The sequence below is a fragment of the Capra hircus genome, chromosome 15, assembly GCF_001704415.2.
Source record: "Capra hircus breed San Clemente chromosome 15, ASM170441v1, whole genome shotgun sequence".
Lineage (NCBI taxonomy): Eukaryota > Metazoa > Chordata > Mammalia > Artiodactyla > Bovidae > Capra > Capra hircus.
The window spans coordinates 29567273-29595235 of record NC_030822.1 but is presented as its reverse complement, the minus strand read 5'-3'; the positions used below and the strand labels follow the sequence as shown (position 1 = coordinate 29595235).

General features: G+C 51.4%; 2 protein-coding genes across 4 annotated transcripts in view; both read right to left on the bottom strand.

Annotated features, from left to right (window-relative positions):
• On the bottom strand, positions 262–11604 carry UCP3 (uncoupling protein 3). Its single transcript, XM_005689964.3, has 7 exons — positions 11495–11604; positions 7069–7288; positions 6378–6588; positions 5920–6120; positions 4714–4815; positions 3842–4022; positions 262–1491 (listed from the first exon to the last, which is right to left on the bottom strand). The coding sequence occupies exons 2-7, from the start codon at positions 7192–7194 to the stop codon at positions 1377–1379; spliced, it is 936 nt and encodes a 311-aa protein (XP_005690021.3). The 5' UTR covers positions 7195–7288; positions 11495–11604; the 3' UTR covers positions 262–1376.
• Positions 14825–27963, bottom strand: part of C2CD3 (C2 calcium dependent domain containing 3) — a 120691-nt gene continuing 107552 nt past the window's right edge. For all 3 annotated transcript variants that reach the window (XM_018059360.1, XM_005689965.3, XM_018059359.1), the window contains one exon: positions 14825–15609. In XM_018059360.1, the coding sequence (XP_017914849.1) occupies positions 15527–15609 (83 nt within the window). In that variant the 3' untranslated portion in view covers positions 14825–15526. The remainder of the gene's footprint in view (positions 15610–27963) is intronic.

Sequence of the window (27963 nt, the reverse complement as noted above, 5' to 3'; positions counted from 1 at the left end):
AGAACCAGAAAAAGACTGATCTTCTGGATCCCAATTATCAACATGAAATATATTCAGTTAAGTTTAGGAGAAGGTCATCTGGTTCAAGCCTGCCTTTTATAAATGGAGGAGTCAAACCCTTAAAATGCTGAGCAGCCGGGCTGCAGAAGCGCAGAAGGCAGTGTATGTGTGAGGGGCCAGGCATGGCCCTGCGCTGATGAACAGGATGCCTGAAATGAGAAAGGGAAATTCCATCTAAGAAAGAGAAGGCGGAAAAGTGGCTCTTTTCATTCCCACACTCAAGGTGTGAATTCCTTTATTGAGTCATGATAATTTTCAAAAATTCTGAGTCCTGATATATTAGCCCAGCTTTTACCTCTTTGTCCCCAGACTCCACACCCTTCAAGGTGCCTCACAGTCCAGTGGGTCAGTGGGGGCTGCCTGGGAGTGGGGCTCCGGCAGCTGTACACCATTCTCTGTCACCCCTGGCCCCCGAGTTCCTGGTTCCTTTGGTCTCACCTCTAGGCAACTGTGTCTTTCAAAAACTTCTTCCCTGGCACTTCCTCACTAATCGACAAAATCTTTTCCAAGGCATTGTCCTTTTATGCACACTTGTCCAGAGCTTTTGCTTTTATAATGTGCTTTTCTGCCCAGCTTCTCACTTGATCCTCATAAACACCCCAAGTGAGATAGGAGGAAAAGGATTATCACTCCCATTTTACAGGAAAGGAAACTGAGGCTGCCCTTTTGGTTCTCCAGTGTTGTCAGCGAACATTTACGGGTCTCAGCCTCACACTGGCCCAGCTGTGCTCCTTTGACACAGTTTCTAGGTTTTCTCTTTTTTTCCTCTCTCACATTTCCCACAATCCCAGTGGATTCTACACGCAGACACATAACAAATACAGCTGATCATCTGTGGCTAACCGAAGGCTGCAGTCAAAAGTCTTTGTGTTGCTTTGGTGGTGTCTCACTAGATTCCTTAGCTGATTTCCAAGGGAAGTGCGGGACACTCTTGTTCCATGCTTGCAGTCATTCCTGTTTATAATTCATCGTCTAATCAGATCTTCCAGGGGATATAAGTATGCAAACTTCTGTTTTACCCAAATAGATCTGTTTTGGTTTATTTTTCCTTGCCTAAATGTTAGGCATCCAACCTGATGGATTTCACAAATTAATATAATTTATTTTCCACCTTGTCAGTGCAAAACAAAGGTGTTCTTAAGACAAAGCACTGAAGACCACAATCCTTCCTATTCTTCTGTCTCTTGAGTCAGCATCAAGTAAACAGTTCTGTAAACAAACATGTACGGGTCTGTGTCCCTATGGCGTGGACCCACTGCTTTATTCCAACCTGAACTGGTTTTGTCCTAGTTAGATACTAAGTAGCCTTGTCTTAGTCAAAATGGAGAGTCTCGTAGCATCTGGACTTTCATCAAGACCCGTTTCATCTGCTCGTAGGTGACGAACATCACCACATTCCAGGATCCCAAACGCAGAAAAGAGGGTGTAAATCTGATGAGAGAGACAACCATTGGTCAGGTGGGTGGACTGGAGTCCCGCATAGATCTGTGTGCCCTCCCCACTCGGTGCTGCTGCTGAACTTCCGTTAGTCAGGAGCACTTCTGAGATTGTTCTGTCATTTCCTTCCTACTGAAGGAGTTTAGGCAGAAGTCGGAGTCAGGCAAGGAAGGAAAACTAGCACTTTGAGCAGAGTTACTGCGTTAGGCAGTTAATTCTCACCGTTTTATCAGGTAGCTATGATTGCTGCCAGTTTCTCTTTAGAGACCCGGGTGAGATAGCTCAGTTGAAACCCCTGACTCCGCTCCACCGCTGAGTGTTTCTGGGCTCGTTTACAACCTGAGCAGCCACCCCTGAGGAGGCCCCTGCCCCCAGCTGGAGGCATCGCAAGGCAAAAACAACTTGATGCCAAATTTAGCTAATCTCCCAAGAGCCAGCCTGTCCTGTGACCACCTCACCTCAGCTATGGTTCACCAACTCCGGGAGGAGCCTGGCTCCTGCTCTCCTCTTCAGCCTGTCTCTCTGCTAATCCCCTCCTGGTTCTCTCAGCTCTTGTCAGACCCTTCCTCCCACACCTTTGCCCACGCTGGTCCTTCTGCTTGCTCTTCTCCTTGCTGGGCTGGTTGTTCTTGTCTCTGTGGGACTTGGCTTGGGCACCAGAATCTCACACCAGGGCCTCTCCTGAACCCTCAGCCTGGGCCTCTCACAGGGAAGATGGGCACGGGGGCAGCAAATGTGAACTCTGGGGTTAGTCCTGAGTTCAAATCCCAGCTTGACCAGCTTCTTAATCTTTCTCAGCCTCAGTTTACTTACCTGTAACTGGAGGACATTGTCGAGAGGATTCAGTGATAATGGACAGGGTTCGGTATTAGTAAATCCTCAATAAATGTCCCCTGCTTGTTTAGCTGCTCTTCAAAAGAAGCACAGCACAGGGCCCAGCACCCATGAAGTGCTCAGGGAATGTTTCCCAGGTGAAAGTACAAACTGAGGCAAGTGGGATGAAGAGCCTTCTGATGGCGGCATTTACGGGAAAAGAACTGTCAGCTGAAACTCAGTTTCGTGACATCATCCTGGGGTCGAGGACATGTGTGCTTGTTGGGCCTAATCCAGTGGTGAGTGCCAGAAAACCATCCTCAGTGGTGGAGGTACGAGGGCCAAGCAAAGAGCTCAGTGTGGGATGGAGTGGGTGGTGTCTAAAGGTCAGGGTTTGAGCCGCGGCTCTTCCATTTAAACTTTGTGAGCTGGAAGAAGTTCCGTGACCTTTCTGTTTTCATTCTCCTTCTCAGTAAATGTGGAGAACTGGCCCAGTTCAGGGGGAGTGTGGAGATAATATATGTGACGCGTTAACCCAAGTCCTCATGCTCAGTGACTTGGTGGTCACGGTGACTGTTCATAACTTAATTATAGAGAGCTGATTTTGTGCTGGGGACTCTGGGAAGTGGAAGATGTATACAGTTGACCCTTGAACAACACAGGTTTGAACTGTGTGGGTCCACTTAGAGAGTTTCTTTAATATTAAATACTGATGATCTGAGATTGGCTCAATCTGTGGGTGTGGGACGAGGATTGTGCAGAAACCATGGCAACAGAGGAACCACGTGTATGGAGGGCTGACTATAAGTTGTAACTGCATGGGGTGCATGTCTGTAACCCTGGCATTTGTTCAAGGGTCAGCTGTATAAGCCACAGTCCCTAGCTGCAAGGAGCTTGCACTCTAGCATGCGGGATCATTTAAACTTACAAACACTATCCTACAAAGTAGGAAGTGGTGGGTACCATAAAAATGGTATCAGGGAAGTATTGCTGAAGTTCACAGAGGGGGAGAATTTGTATCTGCGAGTGTTAGGGAGAAGGTGGTATTTGAACTAGTCTTGAAGGACAGTTAAGGCGTAGAGCACGTGGACGGCGCAGGAATGGCTTCCGTGCAGAGGGAATGGTAAATGCCAGGAACACGTGAAGCACATGGGCTGTCGGCAGTGGTGATCCGTAGTGATGGCGGTGGGTCAGGGAAAAGCCTCAGGATTACCAAGCACCTTTCCCTCCTCCTCCCCTTCCTGTGTGTTTGGGGGATGCACTTGGATCTATGCCTAGACTCCTTTTTTTTTTTTTCCTCAGATAGGCCTCCCTGATCTTCAATTCAGATTTGGTCCCCTCTTTTCAAAGAAACATTTCCTTAGGTCTTTATATTGTGATTTTCCTTTGTGACATTTACATCTGTGCTGTTCAACACTGCGTTTCTAGGTGATCCCATGGCAGACATGCTGTACATGGAGGGGAGGAAGGGAGATGGGGAGGGAGGCCTGGTTCTCTAGGAAGGGGTGCTGGTGGCAGGAGGGGAGCTCACCCCTTGTAGAAGGCTGTGGGGCCCTCCTGGGTCACCATCTTCAGCATACAGTCGAAGGGGCTGTGGTACTGGCCTGGGGGCGAGTTCATATACCGCGTCTTCACCACGTCCACTGGGGAGGCCACCAGGGTGGCACAGAAGCCAGCTCCAAAGGCAGAGACAAAGTGGCAGGGGAAGTTGTCTGTCGCAGGGTGGGGAAGAGCAGATATTGGGCTGTGAGATGAAGAGGGCCCTTGTTTTCTGTTTCACGTGTGTTCGTCGTTTGTCCCTAATGAAGCTGAGCTCCTTGAGCATGAGGTTGGCATAGTCTAGTTCCTGTGCTCAGGCATATCTGACTCTCTGCAAGCCCCTGGACAGTAGCCCACCAGCCTCCTCTGCCCATGGGACTTCCCGAGGCAAGAATACTGGAGTGGGTTCCATTTCCTCTTCCAGGGGATCTTCCTGACCCAGGGATAGAACCTGTATCTCCTGCATTGCAGGCAGATTCTTTACCGTCTGAGTCACCAGGGAAGCCCAAGTATGAGGATAGTGTTTTCCAAATCTCTTGCAGTGCCAAGGTGGGGCTCTTGATAAGGACTCACAAAGCTGGGCTGTCCCAGAGTTGGAAGCTAATCCGGCCCAATCACCTCATTAGAGGAAACTGGTCAGAGAAGGTGACCCTTGCTTGAAGGTGCACAGGGAGAAATGGTGCTGGGCTGGAGCCCAGGTCTCTGGCCTCCCGTCTAGGGTTCTTCCTTACTCATCCTAACAATGCTGGGCACCGTGCCTCCCTCCACTCCTTCTAAAGTGGTGCCTGTGGGTGGTACCCACTCTGTGGAGTCCCAGTCCCCTCCAGACTGGGAGGGCTATCTGCCTGGAGCCCAGGGCCTCACCGGTGAGCAGGTGGTAGTCTAGCAGCTTTTCCTTGATGATGTCATAGGTCACCATCTCACCACAGTTGACAATGGCATTCCTCGTGATGTTGGGCAGAACTCCTGTCAGGAAGGGGGTGGGGCTGATGAGTGTGAAATAGAAGAAGTGGACCCCCTGGCTGCAAGGCCACAGGCCCAGTGCGGGGATATGGTGCCTCGTTCCAGTGGTCTAGAGGAGCCCACCCTAGACGGGCAGATTCCACACTCTCCTTTCCGATGTTAAAAGCTCTGATTACCCATGTCCATTTTAGAGACAAAAAGCAGAGAGACCCTCTTGTGTGTGTTTGGGCCACATTTCAGAGGATAAACTGCAATACCCATCAAAATTAAAATATGCCTCCATGAGACCTGGCTAGACCCAGAAAAGGAAGCCTTTCTTGGGAGAGGAATTATAGGCTTTTGAAACAGTGACAGGTTGCAGCCATGGCAGGGCCCTTGGAGAGGGTCGAGACCGCCCGCTGGTTTCACAGATGAGGGCTGGGCTCCAGGAAGGCACGCAGCAAGCAAGGCTATGACTCAGGCGTCCTGCCTTTAACCGTCACTGGGCCATTGTTTTCTTCTGCAAGATTCATGTGAGCCCTGGCCGCATGTGGGAGAGACAACGTTATTTGTCAAGGTGGTCACCACTTAAACACACAGGGAACCTTAAAGTTTTGTTCCCAAGGAAGCCCCTTCCTCATGACTGCTTCCCTCAGTGGCCACTGTTTCTTCTCCATGCACAGCAGTCACCCCTCATAGGGGAGGCCCTTCCTTCCCTTTAAACACACCGGGAGCTCACTGGAACTTTGAGGCCCAACTTTCACATTGCCTCTGCCCCCCAAACCCCTAAGCCCTCGTGGCCTGCACCTCTATGTGAACTCAGCACATCCTGCCCTGTGGAATGGCTGCTCCTTGACATGGCCCCCTCCTCTGTGACTGTGAGCCCTGAGGGTATCCTCTGTTCATTTCTATCTCCCTCACAGCCCTGCCCGTGGTGAAGGGTTGGTAAACTGAACTGAATTTGGGGCAGTATGGCTGGTCAGCTGGCACATTGGGATATGTTAGGATATTCCTTTAGAACTGCTGGAATAGTCGTGATGGGAGCTCCCTGCTTGCTCAGTTCCCTGTCCCAGCCCTAGGGTGGAGAAGACGCTGCCCAAGCCCCCCAAGCCTGGAGTCCAGACCTACCTTTCCACAGGCCCCGAACCCCTTCCTCCCTGGCGATGGTCCTGTAGGCATCCATTGTCCCACTGTACTTCCTGTTGCTCCCCGGCCCAGTGTGCATGCTGGCCTGAAAGCGGATCTTCACCACGTCCGTGGGCTGGGCACAGGTCACTGCCATGGCCCCCGTGGTGCAGCCCGCCAAAATCCGGGTAACGATGCTGGAGTCTGGAGAGGAGGAGAGCAAGCGGGCCAGCGTTGTACTACCCCGCACCTCTGCGGGCCTGATGCTGGTCTCTGGGGGCTGCCCCTGCCCCAAGCCCACCTCTCCCAGGCCAGGGTTCTGGATCCACGACAGAGGCTCAGTCTCCTCGCGAGCCCCTGTTACCAGCTTCCCAAGCCTCAGCTCTGCCTCTGAGTGTGCACTGCCCTGATCTCCTGACCCACAGCCTAGATCCTGCTTTGACCCACCCCTCAGCACTCACGGTCCGATCCCTTGGGGGTGTAGAACTGCTTGACAGAGTCGTAGAGGCCGATGCGGATGGAGGCGAAGCTCATCTGGCGCTGCAGGCCGGCGACCAGCCCGCTGTAGAGGCTGCAGGGGCCCTCAGTGCGCACCATGGTCAGGATGGTGCCCAGCACCCCGCGGTACTGGGCACTCCGGGACGCCTGGGCCACCTGGTTCTCCCCCTGGATCTGAGGGACACCCCGCAGAGTATGAGGACTTGGGTGGGGCTGTGTGCAGGGGGCCCTGCCTGGGGCTGGACCTCGGAACAAGCCTGGTCACAGTGTCACGTCTCAGTAAAAATGACAGTTCTATGTAGCAGTTGCCAGCTCATAAACTGTTGTACATAGTGTGGTGAAACGGAGGGTGATGATTTTTTTCATTACAAGTTGTCTGTGACTTGCCCAAGCTTACACGGTAATTCCTTACTTCTCACTTAATGGCTTACAAAGTAGGGCAAGGCCATATAAGGACCCTGGCATGTCCTGCCAAGGAATTAAGATCTTGGGTGATGGTGATGAGAGGATGGTGAGGTAGGGTCATGGATAGTGAGTGACCTGCTCAGGGTTCTCTGTGAGGAAGGGCAGGTGGGCAGACGCCGTAGGTGCCCTGGTGGAGAACTCAGCCCCTCCATTGTTGGGAACAATGACCCTTGGCCAAAGGGCACCTACCTGCAGGCGGACCTTGGCTGTGTCCAGTGGAAAGGTGAGGAGGTCAGCAAAGCAGGCCGCCGTGCCCGCCCCCAGGAACTTCACAGCCGTTGTGGGGGGCCTCTCTGAAGGTTGCAGTCCAACCATGGTCCCAGAGGCTCTGCCCGGTCCCTCCAGGGCCCAGTGGAGGTCCAAGGAGAGAGGCTGCAGCCCAGCCTTGGGCTTCAGTGCATGGAGAAGGCTGCAGGGGACAGGCCAGGGGAGGGGATGGGATGTGTGCCCTCCAGGCCCATCCCCAGATTCCCCTCGGCACCAGGAGTGGGTTTCTAAGTGAAAAGCCTGAGCAGGGGCTGTCTTAGCTGTGTGGATTTGACTTATAAGAACAGGCCGCTTTCCTCCCTAATCTCTTGCCATCCTCACCCTGCCCTTTCCGTTCCCCGTTGGAAGTGGTCCTTATTGCATAAAGGCTCAGGCAGAGACAGACCTGGTTCTGACTCCACACCACAACCCTCTTCTCCTTCCCTAGCCTCAAGCTGCTTCCTGGGGAAGGCCTGCTCCCTGGGGTATGGTTGTTGTCTGGTTGATCAGTCATGTCCCACTCTTTGTGACCCCATGGACTGCAGCACGCCAGGCTTCTCTGTTCTTCACTATCTCCCAGAATTTGTTCAAACTCATGTCCATCAAGTCGGTGATGCCATCCTAACATCTCATCCTCTGTCGTCCCCTTCTCCTCCTGCCTTCAATCTTTCCCAGCATCAGGGTCTTTTCCAATGAGTCAGCTCTTCACATCGGGTGGCGAAAGTATTGGAGTTTCAGCTTCAGCATCAGTCCTTCCAATGAATATTCAGGGTTGATTTCCTTTAGGATGGACTGGTTTGATCTCCTTGTTGTCCAAGGGACTCTCAAGAGTTGTCTCCAGCACCACAGTTCAAAAACATCAATTCTTCAGAGCTCAGCCTTCTTTATAGTTCAACTCACACATCTGTACATGGCTCCTGGAACAACTATAGCTTTGACTATATGGACCTTTGTAAGCAAAGTGATGTTTTATTTTTTTAATATGCTGGTATATGGAGAGCTTACCCAGCCTTATCACTTTAGGTCCTGCCATCCCAAATCAACATGGTAGGGGTGGGAGGAGAGCCTGGGAAGGTGGGCAAGACTGCAGCAGCTGGAGAAGTGGGAGGGGGCTCCAGGTTGCTCTGTGAGGCAGTCCAGGGCAGGTTTAGACGAGGAGGAGGGAATGGCTGGGGCATGGGGCTCTGGGGGCGGACCTCTATACACCGTCTCACTAAATTCTCACAGCTTGGCTGTGGGGTAGCTTCTCTCCTCTCCCCACTTTGGGCTGATTCAGTGGGGGCTCAGAGATGTTGGCCTGCTCAGAGTCACCAGTGTCAGAGCGTGGGTTGCTCTGCTCTGCTAGGCTTGAAACAGTGCTGGAAAGAGGGCAAGATGGCATTTAAATCTATTTTACAGGTGGGAAAAGAGAGGCTTAAGATGGAGAGAGACTTCCTCAAATTCACAGAACTGCAGCCAGGGTCTTGTGGTGGCAATAAGACCCCTTTCACTGTTCATTCCACTCAGCGGCCCCAATGGATGTGGTAGAATGGATGTCCACCATCTTGCCTTTTGGTTGCGGATATTCAAAGCCCTTTGAATTACATGAACCCCCCTCTCTGGGGACTTAAGTGCTAAGCATGTGCAACAGCAGCTTGGTGAGGAGGTCTGGTGGGCACGGCTGTCCAGGCTGGCAGAGGAAGACAACGCTCCCGGGGAGGCCGAGACCGGCGCCTGTCACAGTCAGGGCTTGGGCTCCCCAGGCAGTGCTCGCCCCACAGCCTATCTGCCTGCCTTTCTGCGTTGCTCCCTGAGGGCTGATGCGGAGCTGAGTCTGGTTGAGGGGACAGCATGGTGGGCCAGCCGAGGGAACACCGTCCTCCTTCCCATTCGCCCGACAGAAGCCCAGCAACTGCCAGGAGGCTTGGTCCCTGGTGGGGAGGCTCTGGCTCCTCTTTTGGGGTTGGAATGCATGTGTCTGAGGGAGTGCAGGAGCAGCTCCCAGTGTCCACATCCCTCAGCCTCTCTTCCCTCAGGCCCTGGCCTTTCCCCAGTCCAGCTCCTCCTCTGACAGGAGCAGGGCTGCCGAGATCCTCAGCTTCAGAAATCTGAGAGCCTGACTCCCAGGGCAGGAGAGGCCCCGGGGCGCTGTGTTCTCTAGTGTCTCTTATTGGTTGTACGAGTGTCCCTTTTCCAAAATGTTTGGTGGCCACCCAGGCTCTAATAGAAGAATTCTGCCAAGTTAGGTATTTTCACTCCACTCTCAAGAGTTAGGAACTGAGGTGCAGAGGTGGGGCCCCTAGAGCCGTGTGACTGCACGTTCCTTGCCCTTGGCCCCTGGTATGGAGTGTTTGTGATGGGCCAGGCCCCACTGGGTGGCTTTGAGCGCTTCATGAACTGTGCCTTCTGGGCTGGGTCTGTCTCCCTGGGGAGCCTGTGTCGCCAGCCAGGGGGCTGAACCATCAGATATGGCTTCCCTTCTGAACCTCCTTTGTCCTTGGCTGCCTCTGTCCCAGACCTTCTTTAGAATTGGCTCACTTTTTTTTTCCCCCCCCTTGGCTGCACAGCATGTGGGATCTTAGTTCCCTGACCAGGGATCGAACCTGTGGCCCCTGCAGTGGAAGCATGGAATCTTAACCACTGGACAGTCAGGGAAGTCCCTAGAATTAGCTCATTAACTGCCGTGAGTTTTCCCTAGATGGGGGCCCCAAAGCAAGGACAGGAGCTATTTGTCCCGCTTCTCAGTGCCGCCTGGTATCCAGATGGCCCAGGGCCAGAGGGGCCCAGGGAGGACCAGTTGACCAAGGGACCCCATGGGCCGACGTGGGGAAATGGGGAAGAAGCTGAGACAGATGCCCACAGTGTTCTTTGATGGAGGGCCTCAAATGCCCTAGCTGTACTTAATCTAGCAAGAATGGGGACTGGCTGGTGTTTTCAAGTTGAGGGATGACACCATCAGACCTGTGTTTAGGTCAGGCTGGTGTAGGCGTCGGGGCTGGACAGGGAGGGAGCCAGTGGAGGCTCCGAGACCAGTGAGGTTGAAGGGATGGTGCACCAGAGGTGTTGGAGCCTGGCCTTGGTCAAGAGCAGCGACCAGGAGGCAAGCCAGAACTTGTTCCAGAGGCTGTCTTGAGCCCCCCATGGGGGCGGAGTGGATGGGCATGGACTCAGGCGGGGTGGGCTCTAGACTTTCACTGGTCACGTGGGGGCGGGACAGGGGGAGGCCACCAGGGTGGGCAGAGGTACGGGTCCTGAGGCTGGTGCTCCCCAACCTCTTCCTTTATTCCAGCCTCCTGAAAGGGTACTTGGGAAGCCCTAGCGGCCAGCAGCCTGGTAGGCTACAGTCCATGGGGTTGCAGAGTCGGACATGACTGAGCGATTTCACTTTCACTTTTCACTTTCATGCATTGGAGAAGGAAATGGCAACTGACAGGGGAGCCTAGTGGGCTGCCTTCTATGGGGTTGCACAGAGTCGGACACGACTGAAGCGACTTAGCAGCAGCAACGGCAGCAGCGGCCAGCAGACCTATCCCACTGACATAGGTGAAGGGTAGAGCAGAAGTTTCTCTCTGTGCTCTGCTAGAGCGTGAGGAACGAGTCATTCCAGCCTTGCACACCCAGAGTAGTGGTGCCCCGTTAACATCTGCTGAGCACTTTTTGCACCAGACACTGCGCTGAGGGCTTTAGAAGCAGTGACTAATTCAACCCCTTTACAAGGCTACAAGATAGTTGTTGTGACTGTCTGGGTCCAAGGGCCCCGAGGCTTTGAGGGCTTCAGCTAGTCACAAGGCTAGAGGGATGGAGAGGGATTCGAGCCCAGTGAATGGCACCTGCTCCAGGCCCACCTCCCAGTCTCAGACTTCAGAGCAAGCTCAGGGGACCTGGAGCCGCTTATTTACAGACCAGATTCTTGGCCCTCAGCCGGAGATTCAGGTCTGAGCCAGGGCCCTGGAAATCTGCATTAGAAACAAGTTTTCCGTGGTGGCTCTGGAGCAGGGATCAGAGTTCCTGTTCTGAGATGCCCTTGACCCCACCTTCCCAGCAAAGCCTCTCCTGCACGCCTGCTGAGTCAGGGAGGAGGGCCTCCTGGGGAAAGGGCTTTATGCTCTGGAGGAATTGCGGGTACTCTGGGCCAGACTAAGGAGAAAACCACATCTTCTCTTTGGGGATTTGCAAAGTCACAGCAGAGGCCGCCAGCAGAGCAAAAGGGAAGCGAGTCCCTGGTGAGAGACAGGAGTGGGGGTGGAGTCCCAGCGCCAGCAGCGCCCTCATCAGGGCTCTTTCCCTCCTCTTGACTCAGGCTCTACCTGCTGTGTGCTACCAGCTCTGGCTGCCAGCTGCCTTTGGGAGAACATGGAGGAGGAAGATGGGCTGGAGGGTGGGGTCTTACCTGTAGGGGCAGCCAGGATGGCGGAAGCATGGGGCCTCTTTAAGGCTCCTCAGGGCTCCATCCCAGGAGGCGGCAGCAGGGATCTGAATGCCCCTTTGCCATTTGCTGGTGTCTCCGCAGCCTCTGGCTTGGCACCTGTCTTTATACACTCTGGCTGACCTGAAACCTTACCCTGGAGTAGCTACTTGACAGCCTGGTCACTTGACCAGAGGCGGCTGGTGCAGGGCAGGGATGCGAGGGGGGAGGTCAGAGTTCCAGACCTGCTTCAGTTCCCTTGACTTGGGCTTCTTTAAAACACCCCATTGCAGTTGATGAAAGAAGAGCTCCTTTGGGTGATGAGGGTGTATATGGGGTGGTGGGGGTTGGACTTGTCACTTTTGAGAGTCCAAAGGCCAAGGCTGCCACGATGGTCTTGTCAGGGCTTCCCTGGGCCTTCTCTTAATAGTAACAATGGATGCTAACTCATTTCTTGGTGCCTACCACGTGCTAGAAACTTTACATACATTATTTCTTTCACAACTCTTATGAGGTAGGTATGATTAGGAGTCTTTTTTCCCAAAGCTTTATTAAGATATAATTCCCGTGCAATTTACCTGTTTAACTGGTACAGTTCAGTGGTTTTTACCATATTCACAGTTACACAACCATCAGTCATCACAATTTTAGAACATTTTCGTTACCTCCCTCCCCATACATCTCCGTACACAACAGTGTCATTTCTGTTTTCCCTTCCCTCCAAAGCCACCCAAGCAATCATTAGTCTACTTTGTCTCTATAGATTTGCTTATCCTGAACATTTCATACAAATAGAATCACACAATATGTGACCTTTTGTGACTGGCTTCTTTTACTTACCATAGTGATTTCCAAGTTCATCCTTGTTGGATCATGTGTCAGCACTTCATGCCTTTTTATGACTGAGGATTCATGCATTTTAATGCTTAGTTTACAGAGGAGAGAACTGATAGGGAGGGACAGGGACGTGCCCAGGTCATACAGTTATGTGGCAGGGCCTGACTTCCAGCCTGTAAATGATAATGTACTTTGGACCTATCTGCTGTGAATACTACTCTCTGTGACATGACACTTGGAGGCTTCAGCATGGACACCACTGGAGCTAAACGGATCTGGGGAGGGTCCCTTACAGCAGCCAGTGATAGGCACTGAGGGTAAAGGTTGGGCAAGTCTGAACCTGGGAACCTGGTGACCAAGAGGGAGGGGAAGGGGAAGGGGAGGAGAGAGGAAGAGGTGGAGAGGGATGGGAGTTAATTTGGTGGGGCAGAGGCCACTTCTAGACTTGGGCGTAGAGCCGTGGCCACAGAACAAGTGGTTATGGGTCCAGATCAAGTACCAAGGTCCTCCTCCTCGGGCCAGGCCCTGCTCTAATGTCAACAGAACAGGCAGCTGGGTTAGTCCTATAAGGGGAGCTGCTCAGGTCGCCGAGGTGAGGAGGGCTCTGGAAGGAGGTTTTTGGCTCCACCTGAGAATGGCAGTCTGGAGGTGGTGGGGGAATTGCAGCCAGGAGGTGTGGAGGGGTAAATAGGGGCAGTGGGCCCTGGAGAAACCCGGAGCGTGGGCAGCTGAGCTCACGTGGGCCTGGGTGCTCTCTGAGGGCAGGGCCAGCCCTGTCTGCTTTGGCTCCGTTTCTCCAGAATCCAGCCTGTGCTAGAAGTTCCAAAGTTGGCTGCTATGGGTTGAAATCAATCAGCCTCTGGGAGATCAGCAGCACCCATTTGCGGGGCTCTGTGGTGGGAGTGCTGAGGGCAGTGGGGAGACAGCGGCTGGTTCTACTGGCTGTGGTGGGAACAAGCATGCTCCTTCCGGCCTCACCCTGTGCTGCATGCTCGGCAGGGTGCTTCTGAGCTGTTGCTGGGAAAGACAACCACCTTCTGGGGAGAAGATGCTGGTAGAGTATCTATAGGAGTAGAGGGGGGTTCAGACCCTCAGGGTGCCTCTGTGTTACTAGAGGCTGCCCTCCGCCTGGGTAGGAGTCCTAATCCTAACTCAAACCCATCGAGTTATTTACAGGAGTTGGAGCAGGATTTATAAATATTCGTCACCTGAGGCTAAAGCCCTCAGGCCTGGACTTCTGATGGCCCCTCTGTGGGTTGTGTGTAGCTTCGAGGCAGGTGGAGACCTGGGCCTTGAAATCTCCTGGCAGGCAGGCAGCTGGTGAGCTGAGAGGGAGACGCTGGGGAGGGGGTGAGCTGGCAGCCTGAAGGTTAGGGGCCCAGATGAACAGATGAAGGGGACACGCTGGTCTGATGGCACTTGACCGACGAGGAAGGCAGCCTGTGTTTCCTCTGGGTCCCCTCTGGGGCCTGTCCTGCCTGTCTCAGGGTTAGTGGTGAATTCGCCTGTCTACTGACTTGCTCTGCTCAGTGGGGGAGGAGTGGGTGGGGCTGGCATTTCCTGAGCTTCCGCCAAGGGCCAAGTGCAGACGAAGCACTTTCACAAATGTCATCATCCAAGCTTAGCAGCAACCCACTGAAGTGGGGCTTGTTATCTTGCTTTACAGATGAGGTGACAGAGGCTCAGACAGAGGCATAGTCAGGCCTGAGGGCGCCTATCAGGAAGCAGCAGAACCAGCGGCTCTCTGCTCGCCCCTCCACAGCATGTGGCCCCAGATGCCCTGCTGGCTTACCCCCAGACTTCCAGGAAGCCTTCTCTCACTGTTCCAGTCCACATGGTTCCCCCCCAACAACCTCCCCAAACTCTCTGAATTCACAACACTTAACTGACCGTACCCTGGGCACAGAAGCCTTCTGATGTGTCTGGAGGTGTCTCATGTGGTGACTTACTTCCTAGGTACATGAACAGAGGCAAGTCACGTAACTCTGTTGAACTTCAGATTATAAGATGCGAACCACAGTATGTGGGTTGTAGAGCTGCTCTGAGGATTGAGATGACCTGTGCTTGGGGTGGAAAGCGGGGCCCTTCATGTTCCCTCCTCTCCCCTCCCCTCTGCCCCTTTCTAATCCTCTCCACACAGGGCCTGTCTGTGGTAGCTGCTCAAATGTGTGGAATCTGAGTCTAAGCCAGAACCATGTACTCATCCCAGAGAGATGGGGGATTCAAGCAGGCCTGTAGCATGCGACCCCTTTACTTGGCTGACAGACTTGAGGAACCAGCAGAGGAAATACTAGGTGTCACTCCAATCTAGACCAACCTAATCTTTGGGGGAGTCAGAAGTCTCATGGTGACCCTAGCCCCCTGGTTCCAGATGAGCTTCTCCAAGGGCCGGTATGGTTGTCAAGCTTTCCCTGTGGCTGTTAGAGCACAAATTCCTAACACTCTAGAGGCCAACCCAGTAAACACTTGTGCACAGAATACAAATACCAGTATCATTTTATTCAAACACAGGCAGGAGCAATGACCTTCAGAGCTGGGTAAAAACAATAAGTTAAAAGCATGGTTAGAATTTCAGACAATCAGATAAAAAGTTCGAAGGAGGTAATTTCCCCCTCCTTTCCTACTGATTAATTCAACACAGCATAAAAATAATTTTATCTATAAAATACCCTTATTCCCAAGCAAATAAACTGGAAGTGGTCCTTGGATTTCCCTGGCTATGTCCGATGCCCAAACTCTCCACCCACCTTCCCCAACCCTTAAAGGCAAAAGGGCCCATCATATTCAGGGAGAGGGTAGGCTTGTGTCAGCAGCAGGCTCTGTGGAGGACACTGGGAGGAGCTTCCCAGCTGAAGGATGTCTGCTTGGGTCCCCTCGTCAAAAGATGGTGGGCCACTTGGGCATTGGAATCCACTGTGTTCCGCCTTTGCCTCACCATCGGAGGAAGCTTAAGTCCTGGCAGGTGGACACGGCCCCGGTTTGGGATGCTCCTCTAGTCTGGGGTGACTGGTGTCCAGGGACCAGGCTGGTGGTGGTCTTAGGGCTCTCACAGCCCTGAAGGAAGCCGGACAAGGCTGAGGGTGAGTGGGCGGGTCGTCCTTCCCTCAGTCTTTTGGGCTGTATTAGTCCTTCTGCGAGAATTGGGAAGAAAATATCCGTGCAATCCTGCGAGTTTCTTCCTCAGGCAGGGTGGGCGGCAGCGAGCTGGGTCTGGGGCGACAAGGCCTTTGGGACAGGGATCCTCTGGTGGCCTTGCTCTTGTCCTGGAGAGGAAGAGGTCAGCAAGGTTAGCACTGCGCACATGGCACAGCCTAGAGATGACTTTGACTCCTCTCGTCTTTTGCTCCTTCGGCTAATACTGGTATAGAGCTGATTCACAAGGCACCTTACACACCTGAGTGTGTTTAAGCCTCACCTCGACCCTGCAGGCTGGTATGTGGTTCACGGATGGATGAGGAAACAGTTCAGGTGAGATAAACTCAGGATATACACACCTTCACCGCTGCTCAGACTCCTCCTGTGCCTCTGGAGGAGGGGTGGTCTTCTCCAGCACAGGGGTGGTCTCTCTCTTGCTGCATGAGTCTAGGCAAGTCATTTGTCCTCTGAAATGTGGGTGTCCTGTATGGGACCTGCCAGGTAACGTGAAGCACATACCCACAGCCCTGCTACCAAACATTTCCCTGTCTCGGGCTGATGGCTATCACTAATCCCCTCACCTCTAATATTTATTTATTTGGCTAAACTGGGTCTTAGTTGCAGCATGTGGGATCTTCAATTTTCTTTGCTGCAGCATGCAGGATCTTTTTTTTTTTTTTTAGTTGCAGCATGTGGGGTCTAGTTCCCCGACCAGGGATTGAACCTGGGCCCCCTGCACTGGAGCACAGTCTTAGCCACTGGACCACCAGGGAAGTCCCATTAATTCCTCCTTTAAGATGAGTGCTTTTGGCTTATGGCATTGTGGTCCTTTGGATTCTTTTATGCTTCATCCATTTGTTTAACCAATCCTTTATTTCTGTGCTGGGTTCCTGCCCTGAAGGAGCTTGAAGGATACAGGAAAGCCACCCCAGGCTGGTGGTGGAGAGCAAGGCCATCAGGCGGAGGTGGAGGCCTGGCAGAGGAAGAGGCAGGTGAACTTGGCTGACCTCACAGCATGCAGTCTATCCCGTGGATGGGTATCTCCTCCCTGCCCCCACATGCTGGACGCACACTGCCACTCCCTAGGCACCTAGAGCCAGCTTGGTGGAGATCCTAGAGGTGGAGACTTTCCCTGCTCCTTAGTAGCTCTGCTGATGGGAAGCTGAGGCCCAGCTCCAGCTGCTTCTGGGATCAGTATACTGAGCGGCCCTTCTTTCCTTCATTTCCCCACCTTGTTGTCTACTGTGAGAGGGAGAGACCAACCGTTCCTGACCTCCACAGCTCAGAGTTGAGCTGGGAAGACAGAGAACTATTTCAGGAGTTAAAACAGCAGCTTGGATAGGATAGGGGGAATGGCAGTCAGGCAATCCTGAGGGTCTCCACCAATCTGGAATTCTAGATACCAAGGGAGGGCACACACCCTGACAAGCTCTCAGCACCGAGAGGCCACAGGTAGGTTCTCTGCTGGAGAACAAGAGCAGAACGGAGCGTGTGGCTGGGCATGCTCAACAGAGGTGAGAGCATACCGCTCCCAATCTCCCAGATAGGCCGAGGCTAAAAGGGGAAAAAGGAAACCCACCCTGTGCTGGTGGCACCTGCAACCCCTGATGCCTCAGGCCGGGGAGACCAGCCACCCAGCCACTGCCTGAGGCCCTCTCCCTCCAGACTGAGTGCTCCTGCAGGGCATGGCCAGAGTCTGGTGCTGTGTCTCCCACTGGGACCGGACCGGTGAATGGGTCCAGCCACGGTGGCCAGAGACTTCCGTTACCTGGGGAGGAGACTGCCTCTTGCAGCGAATCTCCTTCATTTGTTCATTCCAGAGCCAGTGATGGCTCAAGCTGGAGGGGAGACAGATGCTGATGCACCCCTCAGCCACAGAGATGAAGCTCAGAGCCTGGGAGCACAGAGAGAAATTCATGACAGTGGGAAGGACGGGGCAGCTTCAGACAGAGGTGGTACCCGAGACACACAGGGTTTCAGCCCAGCTGGGGTTGGGGTGAGGTCATGCCATTGGAGGGAGCAGCGTGAGCGGGGCCTGTACCTGCCAGCTGGGCCCACATCTGTGAACCAGCCACAGGCAACCTCCCAGTACTCACACCCGGGCCCAGTAACCTGCAGGGGCGGGGGGGGGGCGCTTATCTGCAAGGCCCAGACCCAGGGACGGACAGGACGAGGCTTGGCTCTGTGTCCTGGGCAGAGCAGAGCTATGGAAGGTCAGCAGCATTTGGCTTATGTTGATCTCCAAAGGGTCTAAAATCGTCCTAACAGTAAAGTTTCCTTCTTTATCAGGGCTGCTACCCCAGGACATACAACGTTAGAGGGGCTGGGCAAGCTCCTAGGCTCTGAGCTTCATCTCTGTGGCTGTCGGGTACATCAGCATCTGTCTCCCCTCCAGCTTGAGCCATCATTGGTTCTGGAATGAATGAAAAAATGAATGAGGTATTTGCCGCAAGAGGCAGTCTCCTTTCGAGATAATTGGAAGCTGCCTAGAGTAGGACCGGAGAAGGCAATGGCACCCCACTCCAGTACTCTTGCCTGGAAAATCCCATGGACGGAGGAGCCTGAAAGGCTGCAGTCCATGGGGTCGCGAAGAGTCGGACACAACTGAGTGACTTCACTTTCACTTCTCACTTTCATGCATTGGAGAAGGAACTGGCAACCCACTCCAGTGTTCTTGCCTGGAGAATCCCAGGGACGGGGGAGCCTGGTGGGCTGCTGTCCATGGGATCGCAGAGTTGGACACGACTGAAGCAACTTAGCAGCAGAGTAGGACACCCCTAACTATTCCTCACTGGAGCTCTGGGGGCACTGGGAAATTGTCACTATGGCTGTGCTTTGAGGAGTCTCAGCCTTCCTAGGGAGGCAGGAGGAGCCCACATGGAAGCAGGATCATCAGACTGAGGATGTAATATGGGGGGTGAAGTCCCTGCAAGGGTCCTTTCCAGAAGAGGGACTTAAAACAACATGAAGGTGGAATCTGAACAAAGCCTGTGAGAAAAGATGTTCCAGGTGGAGGCTCAACTTGAGCAAAGGTGTGGAATGTCTTTGTTGGGAAAACAGTGGGGACGGGCCTGGCTGACTGCAGAAATGGAGGGCAGAAGACAAGCCCAGAGCGGGGGCTACAGTTCCTGAATGCCTGGGGAGCAACTGACCATACTGCCCTTGGACTTCCCAGTGGTCTGTGTGTTAAGCCTGGCACTACATCAGGGGTGTGACTGTCCCACCCAGTCTATGCAAGCCTGCCATTAACTTCTTCCACTTCCAAATATGGAGACCTGCTCTTTTCTGGGCACCTCAACACCCAGGCCATGAACATGGATAGGCCTTTCAGTCTGTTGTTTGAGACCAAAGTCTCAAAGGAGTTTCAGTGTAGGCAGAATTCCACCGGGAGAAAATAAAGCATCAGGGAACAAGTAAGGAACAGTGGTGGCAGGAAAACATGGGGCCTCCTGGGGCTCCTCAAGTGAGGAGCTGGGGTTCTCCAACCTTGGCCAGGGAGCTGGTTCTAGTCCTGGCTCTACCACTTCTTAGCCAAGTGGCTTTGGGCAAGTCACTTCTCTGGGCCTTGGTTTCCTCATCTGAGAACAGATCAAGATGAGCAGATAATACAAGAGGAGCTGCCCTGTAACCCAGGGACTTCTCTCGGTCCGTGGCTTCCTGTTCGGCCAACTCCCTGTGATGCAATGCCTTCTCAGAATGCTCTAGCCCTCTTCTTTGGTCTGAAATGTGATCTGATCGAAGCCCCTGTGGTCTGGGTTCCCTCCATCCAGTCCCCAGATGGATGTCCCTAAATAGGCCACATGTTCCCTGGAGGGTGGTGGGTGCAGGTGCCCCCATTTACCCCTGCTTCAGGGTGTCCCTGGACCTTCTCAGAGGGGAGGTGGTGGGGTGGAGTGGAAGGGACACTGGGCTACAGCCAGTTCAACTGCCTCACTTGCTTGAGGCCAAAACGCTCTCTCTCTGGGTCCTGGTACCTTCATTACCAAGAGAACTCCCCTTCCTTGCCCCACGTCTACTGTGAAGCTGAAATACAGTTTAGACATGACCAAGGCTCTGGTCCGATATGCCATCCTCTCAAGGGAAGGGCTAAGTGGCACCAGAGCGGAGAGCAGAACAAAGACTTGCTGCTCTCACTGCACTTAAGGTGCAGTGCGAGTGGCTGCGGCGCCTCCCAAGGCGAGCCCGGCGCTGGCCACACTCTCCTCCTACCGCCCCCCACCAGTGAGCTCCTGGGCCTGGCAATGGGGCTGAAGTCGCTTTTTACTCCAGAGCAGATCCCTTATATGACATAAACACTGACTCAGGAGCCAGAAGTAAAACTTTCCAAAGAGCTGAAAACTGAAAGTAAACAACGCTCGGTTCTGGCTTGGATGGCGCTGCTGAGAGCTGAGCGAGGCTCAGCACTGCCGCCGCCTGTTCACCTTTCACCCCCTTGGCTGGCTGCCTCTCCTGGGGCAGCGCCCAGAGCCCCGTCTGAAGGCTGAGACTAGGACTTCCTTATGCTGCAGGAAGTAGCAGACTCAGCAGCTGCAACTTGGAGCCAGGGGGTAAGTTAGGACAAGATGCGCAGGCCGGGGGCCCAGCCCTTAGGCAAGTCCTAAGTCTGACTGGGCCTGGCTGCAGCATGGCGGGGCTCCATGCTCCACGGGCCCCCTGTAATCCTGCTGTAGAGCTCTGGTCATGTGGCTCTCACTACCTATACACTCCCACCTTTCCTCACGCCCTGATGCCTCCCTCCCCTCCTCCGAGAAGGCTTCCCTGAAAACAGACCTACTCCACAGGCCCTGAGTTACCCCTCAGCCCAGACCTCAGTCTCCTAATCTGCACAACAAGGAAGCTGGGCTAGATCAAGACGCCTTAGCCTTCTGAACCCATGCCCTGCCTGGGGAGAGGCCTCAAAAGTCCTGGTTCCTGGGCAGGAAACGGTAAAGTGACACTCCCGGAAGACTCTGGCCGCAGAGCTGCTCAGGCAACTCAAGCCGAGCACCTGTCTGCAGCCCTGCAGGCCCTCTCCCTCTCGGTGCCTGCTGAATGCCTGTGGGCCAGGGCGGCCACCAGCCAACTGTGGCTGTGTCCCCTGACTTCTGTATACCCTTGGCCAGAGAGCTCTTCTCCTCCCTAAAGCTTTGTGCGGCCTTAATCAGAAATGCTTTGACCTTTGGGTCTCCTCCTGGGGCTCTGCAGAGGGCTAGGGACTCGGCAGCTGAAAGAGGGAGGCAATAGGTCAGGCTTCTTTCCCCAAGAGGGGCAGGTCAGCCAGGAAGTTCCCTTGGACTCCAACCATCCGGTCTGGTGATCTTGTGATAGGCTGGGTTCCTCCAGCAAGACTGTGTTTCTCTTAAATGGCTCTAGGCTGGGGAAGGAAAGCCAAGGGACAGAAAAATTATTTGAGCTCCTGGGAGAAAAGCAGCTGCCTCAGGACTCAGATAAAGGCACTGAAGCACAGAAAAGTTAGGTAGCTTGTGCTGGGTGACACAGCTAGAAAGTGGCAAAGCTGACTGAACTGAGGCTGTCTTACTTGGAGGCCATGCACTTAACCGCGATACAGAACTGTGTGGGAGTCTTTGAGGGAGGCACGGCTACAAACTAGGTCCATATTGGCCCCCCTGACTGTGTGTGGGACCTCAGAAGGTCAGCAGCAGAGCCAGGAGCTCTCAGCTCCCCAGCTGGCCTGGAGCACCTCGATCCCTGTGATGTCTGAAACTGCTGGGTGGGAGGGGGCTGGGCAACTGAAGGCTTTCAAGGGGACACTTATGCCTGGCCTTGTCTTCCGCCTCCTACAGGACCCCTCATGATCAACAGCACCTGGCCCCAGGCCTGTGGTACTCCAGGGACTCAGATGACAGCTTGATTCTTGCTCTTCTCTTTTTCTCTCCTGACTGCTTCAACCCAGGCCAGGCCAATCTCGCCCCATCTCTGGCCTCTTCTCTAGCACATGTTTGTACCTCCCGGTTACCACCTTCTGTTGATTCTCTGAGAGGCTTCTTTTCTCCATATCCACAGCCTGCAAAGCCTTTCCTTCATCTTTGCTGACTTCTGCTCATGCCGCCCTACATGGCTCTGTCAGCCTTTCCCTGTACTCATTCTCTTTGTTTTGTTCACTAATATAGGCTAAATGGCATTTGAGAAAGTCAGTTGAGTAGTTTGGTGGCCAGTGCCCTCCCTGAAGACAGGGTCCATGGCACCAGGTCCACCATTTCTACATCAGATAAATGAACTTGATGGAGTTGGTGGAACTTAACATATACAGATAAGTCCCCTGGGGAACTGTAAGCTTTGGCGGGTGTGGGGGTGTGTGGAAGCGTGGGGGTGAGGAAGGGGCCACAGCTCCTTCTCTACTTGTGTACAGAGTTCACGACTTTGAAATTTGCTGAAAGATGTACATTTCAAGTTTGAGGCCCTAACTACTTTCCTACTCTCTGGCCTGCCTGTCCTCCGGTCACTTTGGGCTCTCCTAGTCATCAATGGTAAGTTACTGGAGGGTTCTGAGTGGACGAGTCACATGACTCATCCCATGAGTTACTTAACATCTTAAAAACTTGACAGGATACTATATGCGGAGTGGGCTGCAAGGGGCAAGGGCAGGAGCAGAAAGGCAAGTTAGGAGGCTCCTAGGTGGGAGATGACAGCAGTTTAGACCAGGTAATGCTGGGAGTGTGAGCTAGGTCTGAATTTAAAGGCAGAGCAGCCAGAATTTCCTGGTGGATTAGAAATCAAGGCATCAGGGGGGATTCCATGGGTTTTGGCAGGAACAACTAAACCAGAAAGAGAGAACAGCTATTAACTGAGATGGAAAAGACTGAAGAACAGATTTGAGGAATACTCTGGAGCTGAGTTTTAGGTATGCTGAACTTCAGATACCTATTAGATATCCAAGTTGAGATGCTACATAGGCAGTCAGACATATGAGCCTCGAGTCAGAGGATAGGTCTGGGCTAAGATGGTCATTATGAGTCTTCAATGTATAAATGGGATTCAAAGCCTTGAGATCAGACAAGGTCATCTAGAAAGTAAGTGTAAATAGAGAAGTTTAAGACCACATCCTGGGTCACCCCTGTATTCACAAGTAGAAGAAATGAGGAAAACCAGCAAAGGTGGCTGAGCAGGAGCTGCCAACAAGGGAGGAGAAGAACCAAGAAGCACTGATGCCTTAGAAACAAGTGAAGAGACTGTTTAAAGGAGAGAGATCAAGTGTATCGTATGCTGCTGAGAGGTCAAATAAACTGGGCACTCGGACTGAGTAACCGGTTTAGGAATACAGAAGTTTTTTTTTTGGACAACCTTGAAGAATCCTTCCACCCTCTGGAGGTAGAGTGTGGTAAAAGTCAATTACAGCGGGCAAGCCTGGTGGAGATGCAGTATGGGGAGGCACAGTAGTGGGAGGGTGTGGGTATGAGTAGACTAGCTAGAAATAGCTATGGAGGAGAGGACTGGCATGAGATAATGGAATGGTGAGAAGTGAGTGGATTCAATGGTATTTAGGGGACAGAATTAACAGGCCTCGGTGATAGACCAGCTGTAGGTGTGGGGGATAAAGAGTGGGGGGGGGGGACGGGAAGATGACACATATACTCTGGCAGGGTAACTACAGGATGGTGGTCGCATCTACTGAGATAAGGGATGAACGCAGTAGGGGCAGGTGTGCAAAGGAAGATAACAGGCTCAAGTTCTGGATGTGTTGAACTGTTTGTAACATCAACTAAAAGACTTCAGGATGCTGCTGGACCCACATGTGTCTACAGCATGGCAGAGAAGTCTAGGCTGAAAGTAAGGATTAGAGAGTCAAACTGTAATAACAACTGAAATAACTGAAGTGGTTGAGACTTTCCCAAAGAAACATGTGCAAGAGCAGAAGACGTAAGCCTGGGGCAAACAACACATACATTAACGCTGATGCACCCTCTACCTCCTTTTTAGGGAATTTGATAAAATTAGTTTGCCCCTGGCAACTAAGCAAACAGAATCAGATGTAACTATAAATAAAACCCAGGAGCTGTCCTGGTGAAGAGTTACTTTATCATAAAGAAGGAAGAGAAAGCATAAATAGCAGAACCTGACTGATTCCTAAGTATCGGGTGGGCGAAAAGGTTTGTTTGGATTTTTTCTGCATGATGTTATGGAAAAACCCCAACTTTTTTTGCCAACCCAATAATTTCTAATGTACCGCTGGAGTGTTCCCTGCCAGACCTGCCATCCTTCTCCCTCTTTTGCTTCTTGAAGAGGTGAAAACCAGAAGATCAAATAGTCATGAGGAAGGAGGGCTGAGAGCTCCCCTTACCCTCTCTGTGTGACACCTGGTTCTGTTGAGTACAACCAGGCTTTCAGGCCTTATAACCCCATCTGACAGATGACACCGACTCAGGTCACACAGAGTCGTATCCACTGTACTGTGGGGGATGGAGGGGAAACGCCAGCCTCACAAACGCTGGAGTGGAGACTGTCTGGGAAGCTCCTGGGTTCAGGTGCTCAGTTTCAGTGTGGAAGGACTAGGCCTTCCCTTAGATCTTGTGAAGCCAGGTGAGCTACTATATAGCTGTCCCAGGACACTGCTTGAGAAAAGTCCAGCTTCTCAAAGGCTCCTCTTCAGCCTTCAGGGCCTTAGGAAGAGGCAGAATAGATGGAGTCCTCAAGCTGGGGACACATGACAAGGCTCCTGCCCTCCCCTGTCTACCTCTCACTTTGAGCTGTTGACTGGGCTTGAACCCTAACCAAAACCAGAAGACAAGAAAACAGAAGCTTTCATCAAACAGGAAACTCTATTACCACATCTAACCCCATCTGCTTTAGTACCCACCTTCTCTGCCTGCATGGATGCTGCAGGGTGAGTTTTCTACTTGTCAAAAGGCTAACCTACACGTGCTCTGGATCCCATGCAATCTCTACAACCCAGGGCGTAGTTTCTCTATTCTCTTTCCCTCTCCAGCATCTTCCTCTTCTCTCTTTCTCTACTGGTCACTGTACTTGGCACTCAGAAAAAGCTGTAGCCTTTTGTATAAAAACAAAAAACAAACTCCCCACCTCAGATGCTACTCCACCCACTACTCTACACTTCTGATCCATAGTCATAGCCAAATCTATGGAAGAAGCTGGTGTCTCCATTTTGCCACCATTCAATCATTCTTAAAATTTAAATTACATATGATTTTGTATTTTCACTGTGTAACATACCAGAGAATATGCAACATATGTAAATTATGAAGCATAATAAAAATGAACATCTATAAATCCGCAACCCAACCTAAGAACTAAAGCATCGTCAATATTGTTGAATAGACTATGTGCTCTTCTTCCTCATCCAATCCCCTGCCTCTACAAACTATGAACGGTTGTAATCAAACTGTTAAAAACCAGAGACAAAAATATTAAAAGCAGCCAAAGAACAGAGGTCATATAACATTTGAGGCAACAGCAATGAGAATTATAGTTGTTTCTCATCAGAAACATTGGATGTCAGTAGAATGTGGAGGGATAGTTCTAAATGTGGAGGGACAGTTCTAAATGGAATTACCTGGTGATCCCGTGGTTAGGATGCAGAGCTTTCATTGCTGAGGGCCTGGGTTCAATCTCTAGTCAGGGAACTAAGATCCTTCGAGTGGCCAAAAATAAATAAGTAAAATGCTAAAACAAACACAATTCAAGTTTGAATTCTATATCCAGTGGAAAAAAATGTTTGAAGAATGAAGGTAAAATATATTTTCAGCCAACTGAAGCTGAAAGCATCAGTTCCCCATAGGTCTGCACTATATGAAATTCTGAAGGAAGTTCTTCATGCTGAAGGGAAACGGTAATAGGCTGAGACCAGGGTGTAAAGCAGGAATGAAGCCAAGAGCATAGGACGGAGAAAATATACCGCTACCAACACATCAAGTAGTGAGAGGCTCATAACCAGGGAGGATGGCCAACATCCTGATGTTGCCTGGGTCCTGGGGACTTTCAATGCTGAATGAGACAATTCTGGGTGAACTGTGACGACTGGCTATCCTAACTAGGACCCAAGATGAGGTCCTGAGGAGACGGCTGTTCTGAGAGCAGCAAACAATGGAGTTTTGTTGTGGGAAAGAAAGAAAAAAGGCCGACTTCCCTGGTCATCCAGTGGTTGAGAGTCTGCTTGCCAATTCAGGGGTCCCTGGTCTGGGAAGATTCCACATGCCTCGGGACAACTTAAGCCTTTGTGCCACAACTACTGAGCCCGTGTGCACTAGAGTTTCTCTGCAACAGGAGAAGCCACAACAATGAGAAACCTGCGCACCGCAACCAGAGAAAGACCGCACAGCAACAGGGACCCAACGCAACCCAAAATAAATAACAATGAAACAAGGCTGAAAAGTGTGTGAGACTTATCTTTCTCAGAACTAGACGTGCCCTTTAACTGAAGTAAACATTCTTATATCTTTCCCTCCCATCCTTTGTATTTATCTTTAATAGATTAAAGACAATAAGTCACCCAGGAGCTGGCACATCATGAAGGCAGAAACACAAAAGCAGGAAGAGTAGTTCTGTTTGGCTTGGACACAGTGATTCGAAGGCTTCCCTTCCTACAGGGCACAACTCACTGACATTTCACCCACTTGGCTGGGAGGGGAAGAGGGAAAGGAAACTAACAGGGTCTGCTTTTTTTCTCTAGGCTAATTCTTACCATTCTTTTATTAGGTAAGAATCATATTAGCCTGATGTTACTTCCAAAAAAAAAAAAAAAAGAGAGAGAGAGAAAGGCCAAGTCACCTGCCCAAGATCACTAAGCTACGTGACATTATTTCACTTCACAGGTGGTCTTGCTCTAAAGCTTGTGCTTGGTGCTGGACACGGCCCTGCTACGCTGGCATAAGTGCTGATGTGTATACAAAGGACATGCAAGGGGGGATGCAGAGCAGAAGATGAACCAGTGACCTGAGCCAGGGTAGAAATAAGGCCCCAGAAGTGCAGAGCTCCTGGTGGGGACTGGCACCTCTCCTCCTCTAGGACAGGAATACATATCTGATAAAAACTGAGACGTGTGGGAACTTAAGACTGATCCATGTGCCAAATAAATGAGGTGTCCTTAAAATGGTGCTGGGGTAGATGAGGGAAAGGAAACCAGTGAAAGAACAGACATCTCTGTAGGACTACACCCCAGGTTTCCAGGATACTTCTGGACTGATTCCATCTGTCATCAAAGTAGGCTCTGGAAGAGCACAAAGAATGTTCAAATGTTAACTGCAACAGAAGACCTACAGAAAGAAGGTAAATTAGCTAGAAAAATATACTGTAAGCCAAATGTCATGATTTTAAAATGGTGCAATGGAAAGCACAGTTTGGAGTCATACGTTTTTCTTTACTGGTTAGGAGACCCTGGGCAGGTGAGAACATACTTCACTTTATATGTGTCTCAGTTTCTACAGAATAAAAACTACAATACCTTGTAGGTCTGTATGGGAAGTTCTGTATTAGTCTTAGTTCTCTCATCTATTAAGTGGAGATAACAATAGTACCTCTCTTGTTAGGTTCTTGGGAGAATTAAATTGGTTTATATATGTAAAGTGCTTAGAATAATGTCTAGTGCATAGTAAGCATTAAATAGGAGTTAGCTATTATAATTAACAAATAAGCTAATACATTTTGCTCACAGCATGTATTATTCTCTAAAATGGTTTTCAAAGCTCTACTATCCACCTCCTAGAGTAACGAAAATAAAATATAAACAAATGAGACCTAATTGAGCTTAAAAGTTTTGCACATCAAAGAAAACCATAAACAATGTGAAAAGACAACCCACAGAATGGGAGAAAATATTTGCAGATGAAGCAACTGACAAGGGATTAATCTCCAAAACATACAAAGACCTCAATCAAAAAATGCAGAGGATCTAAACAGACATTTCTCCAGAGGGTACATATAGAAGGCCAAAACGTACGTGAAAAGATGGCTCAACACTACTAATTACCAGAGAAATGAAAATCAAATCCACAATGAGGTATCTCCTCACAATGGTCAGAATGTCCATCATCAGTTCAGTTCAGTTGCTTAGTCATGCCCAACTCTTTGCAACCCCATGGACTGCAGTACTCCAGGCCTCCCTGTCCACCACCAACTCCCGGAGTTTACTCAAACTCATGTCCATCGAGTTGGTGATGCCATCCAACCATATCATCCTTTGTTATCCCCGTCTCCTCCCACCTTCAATCTTTCCCAGCATCAGGGTCTTTTCAAATGAGTCAGTTCTTCGCATCAGGTGGCCAAAGTATTGGAGTTTCAGCTTCAGCATCAGTCCTTCCAATGAATATTCAGGACTGATTTCCTTTAGGATGGACTGATTGGATCTCAGAAAGTATACAAATAATTAATACTGGTGAGGGTGTGGAGAAAAGGGAATGTAAATTGGTACAACCACTAAGGAGAATAGTATGGAGGTTCCTCAAAAACTAAAAACAGAGCTACCAAATGATCCAGCAATCCCACTCCTGGGCTTATATCAAGGGAAAAACCATAATCCAAAAGGATACATG

Excerpts from the sequence above, each read along its gene's own strand:
- UCP3 (XM_005689964.3), bottom strand. The coding sequence starts at position 7,194 with ATGGTTGGACTGCAACCTTCAGAGAGGCCCCCCACAACGGCTGTGAAG. Across the intron at positions 6,121-6,377 it reads CACCCCCAAGGGATCGGACC|ACTCCAGCATCGTTACCCGG; the intron begins GTGAGTGCTGAG and ends CCTCCTCTCCAG. Across the intron at positions 4,816-5,919 it reads GGTTCGGGGCCTGTGGAAAG|GAGTTCTGCCCAACATCACG; the intron begins GTAGGTCTGGAC and ends CCTTCCTGACAG.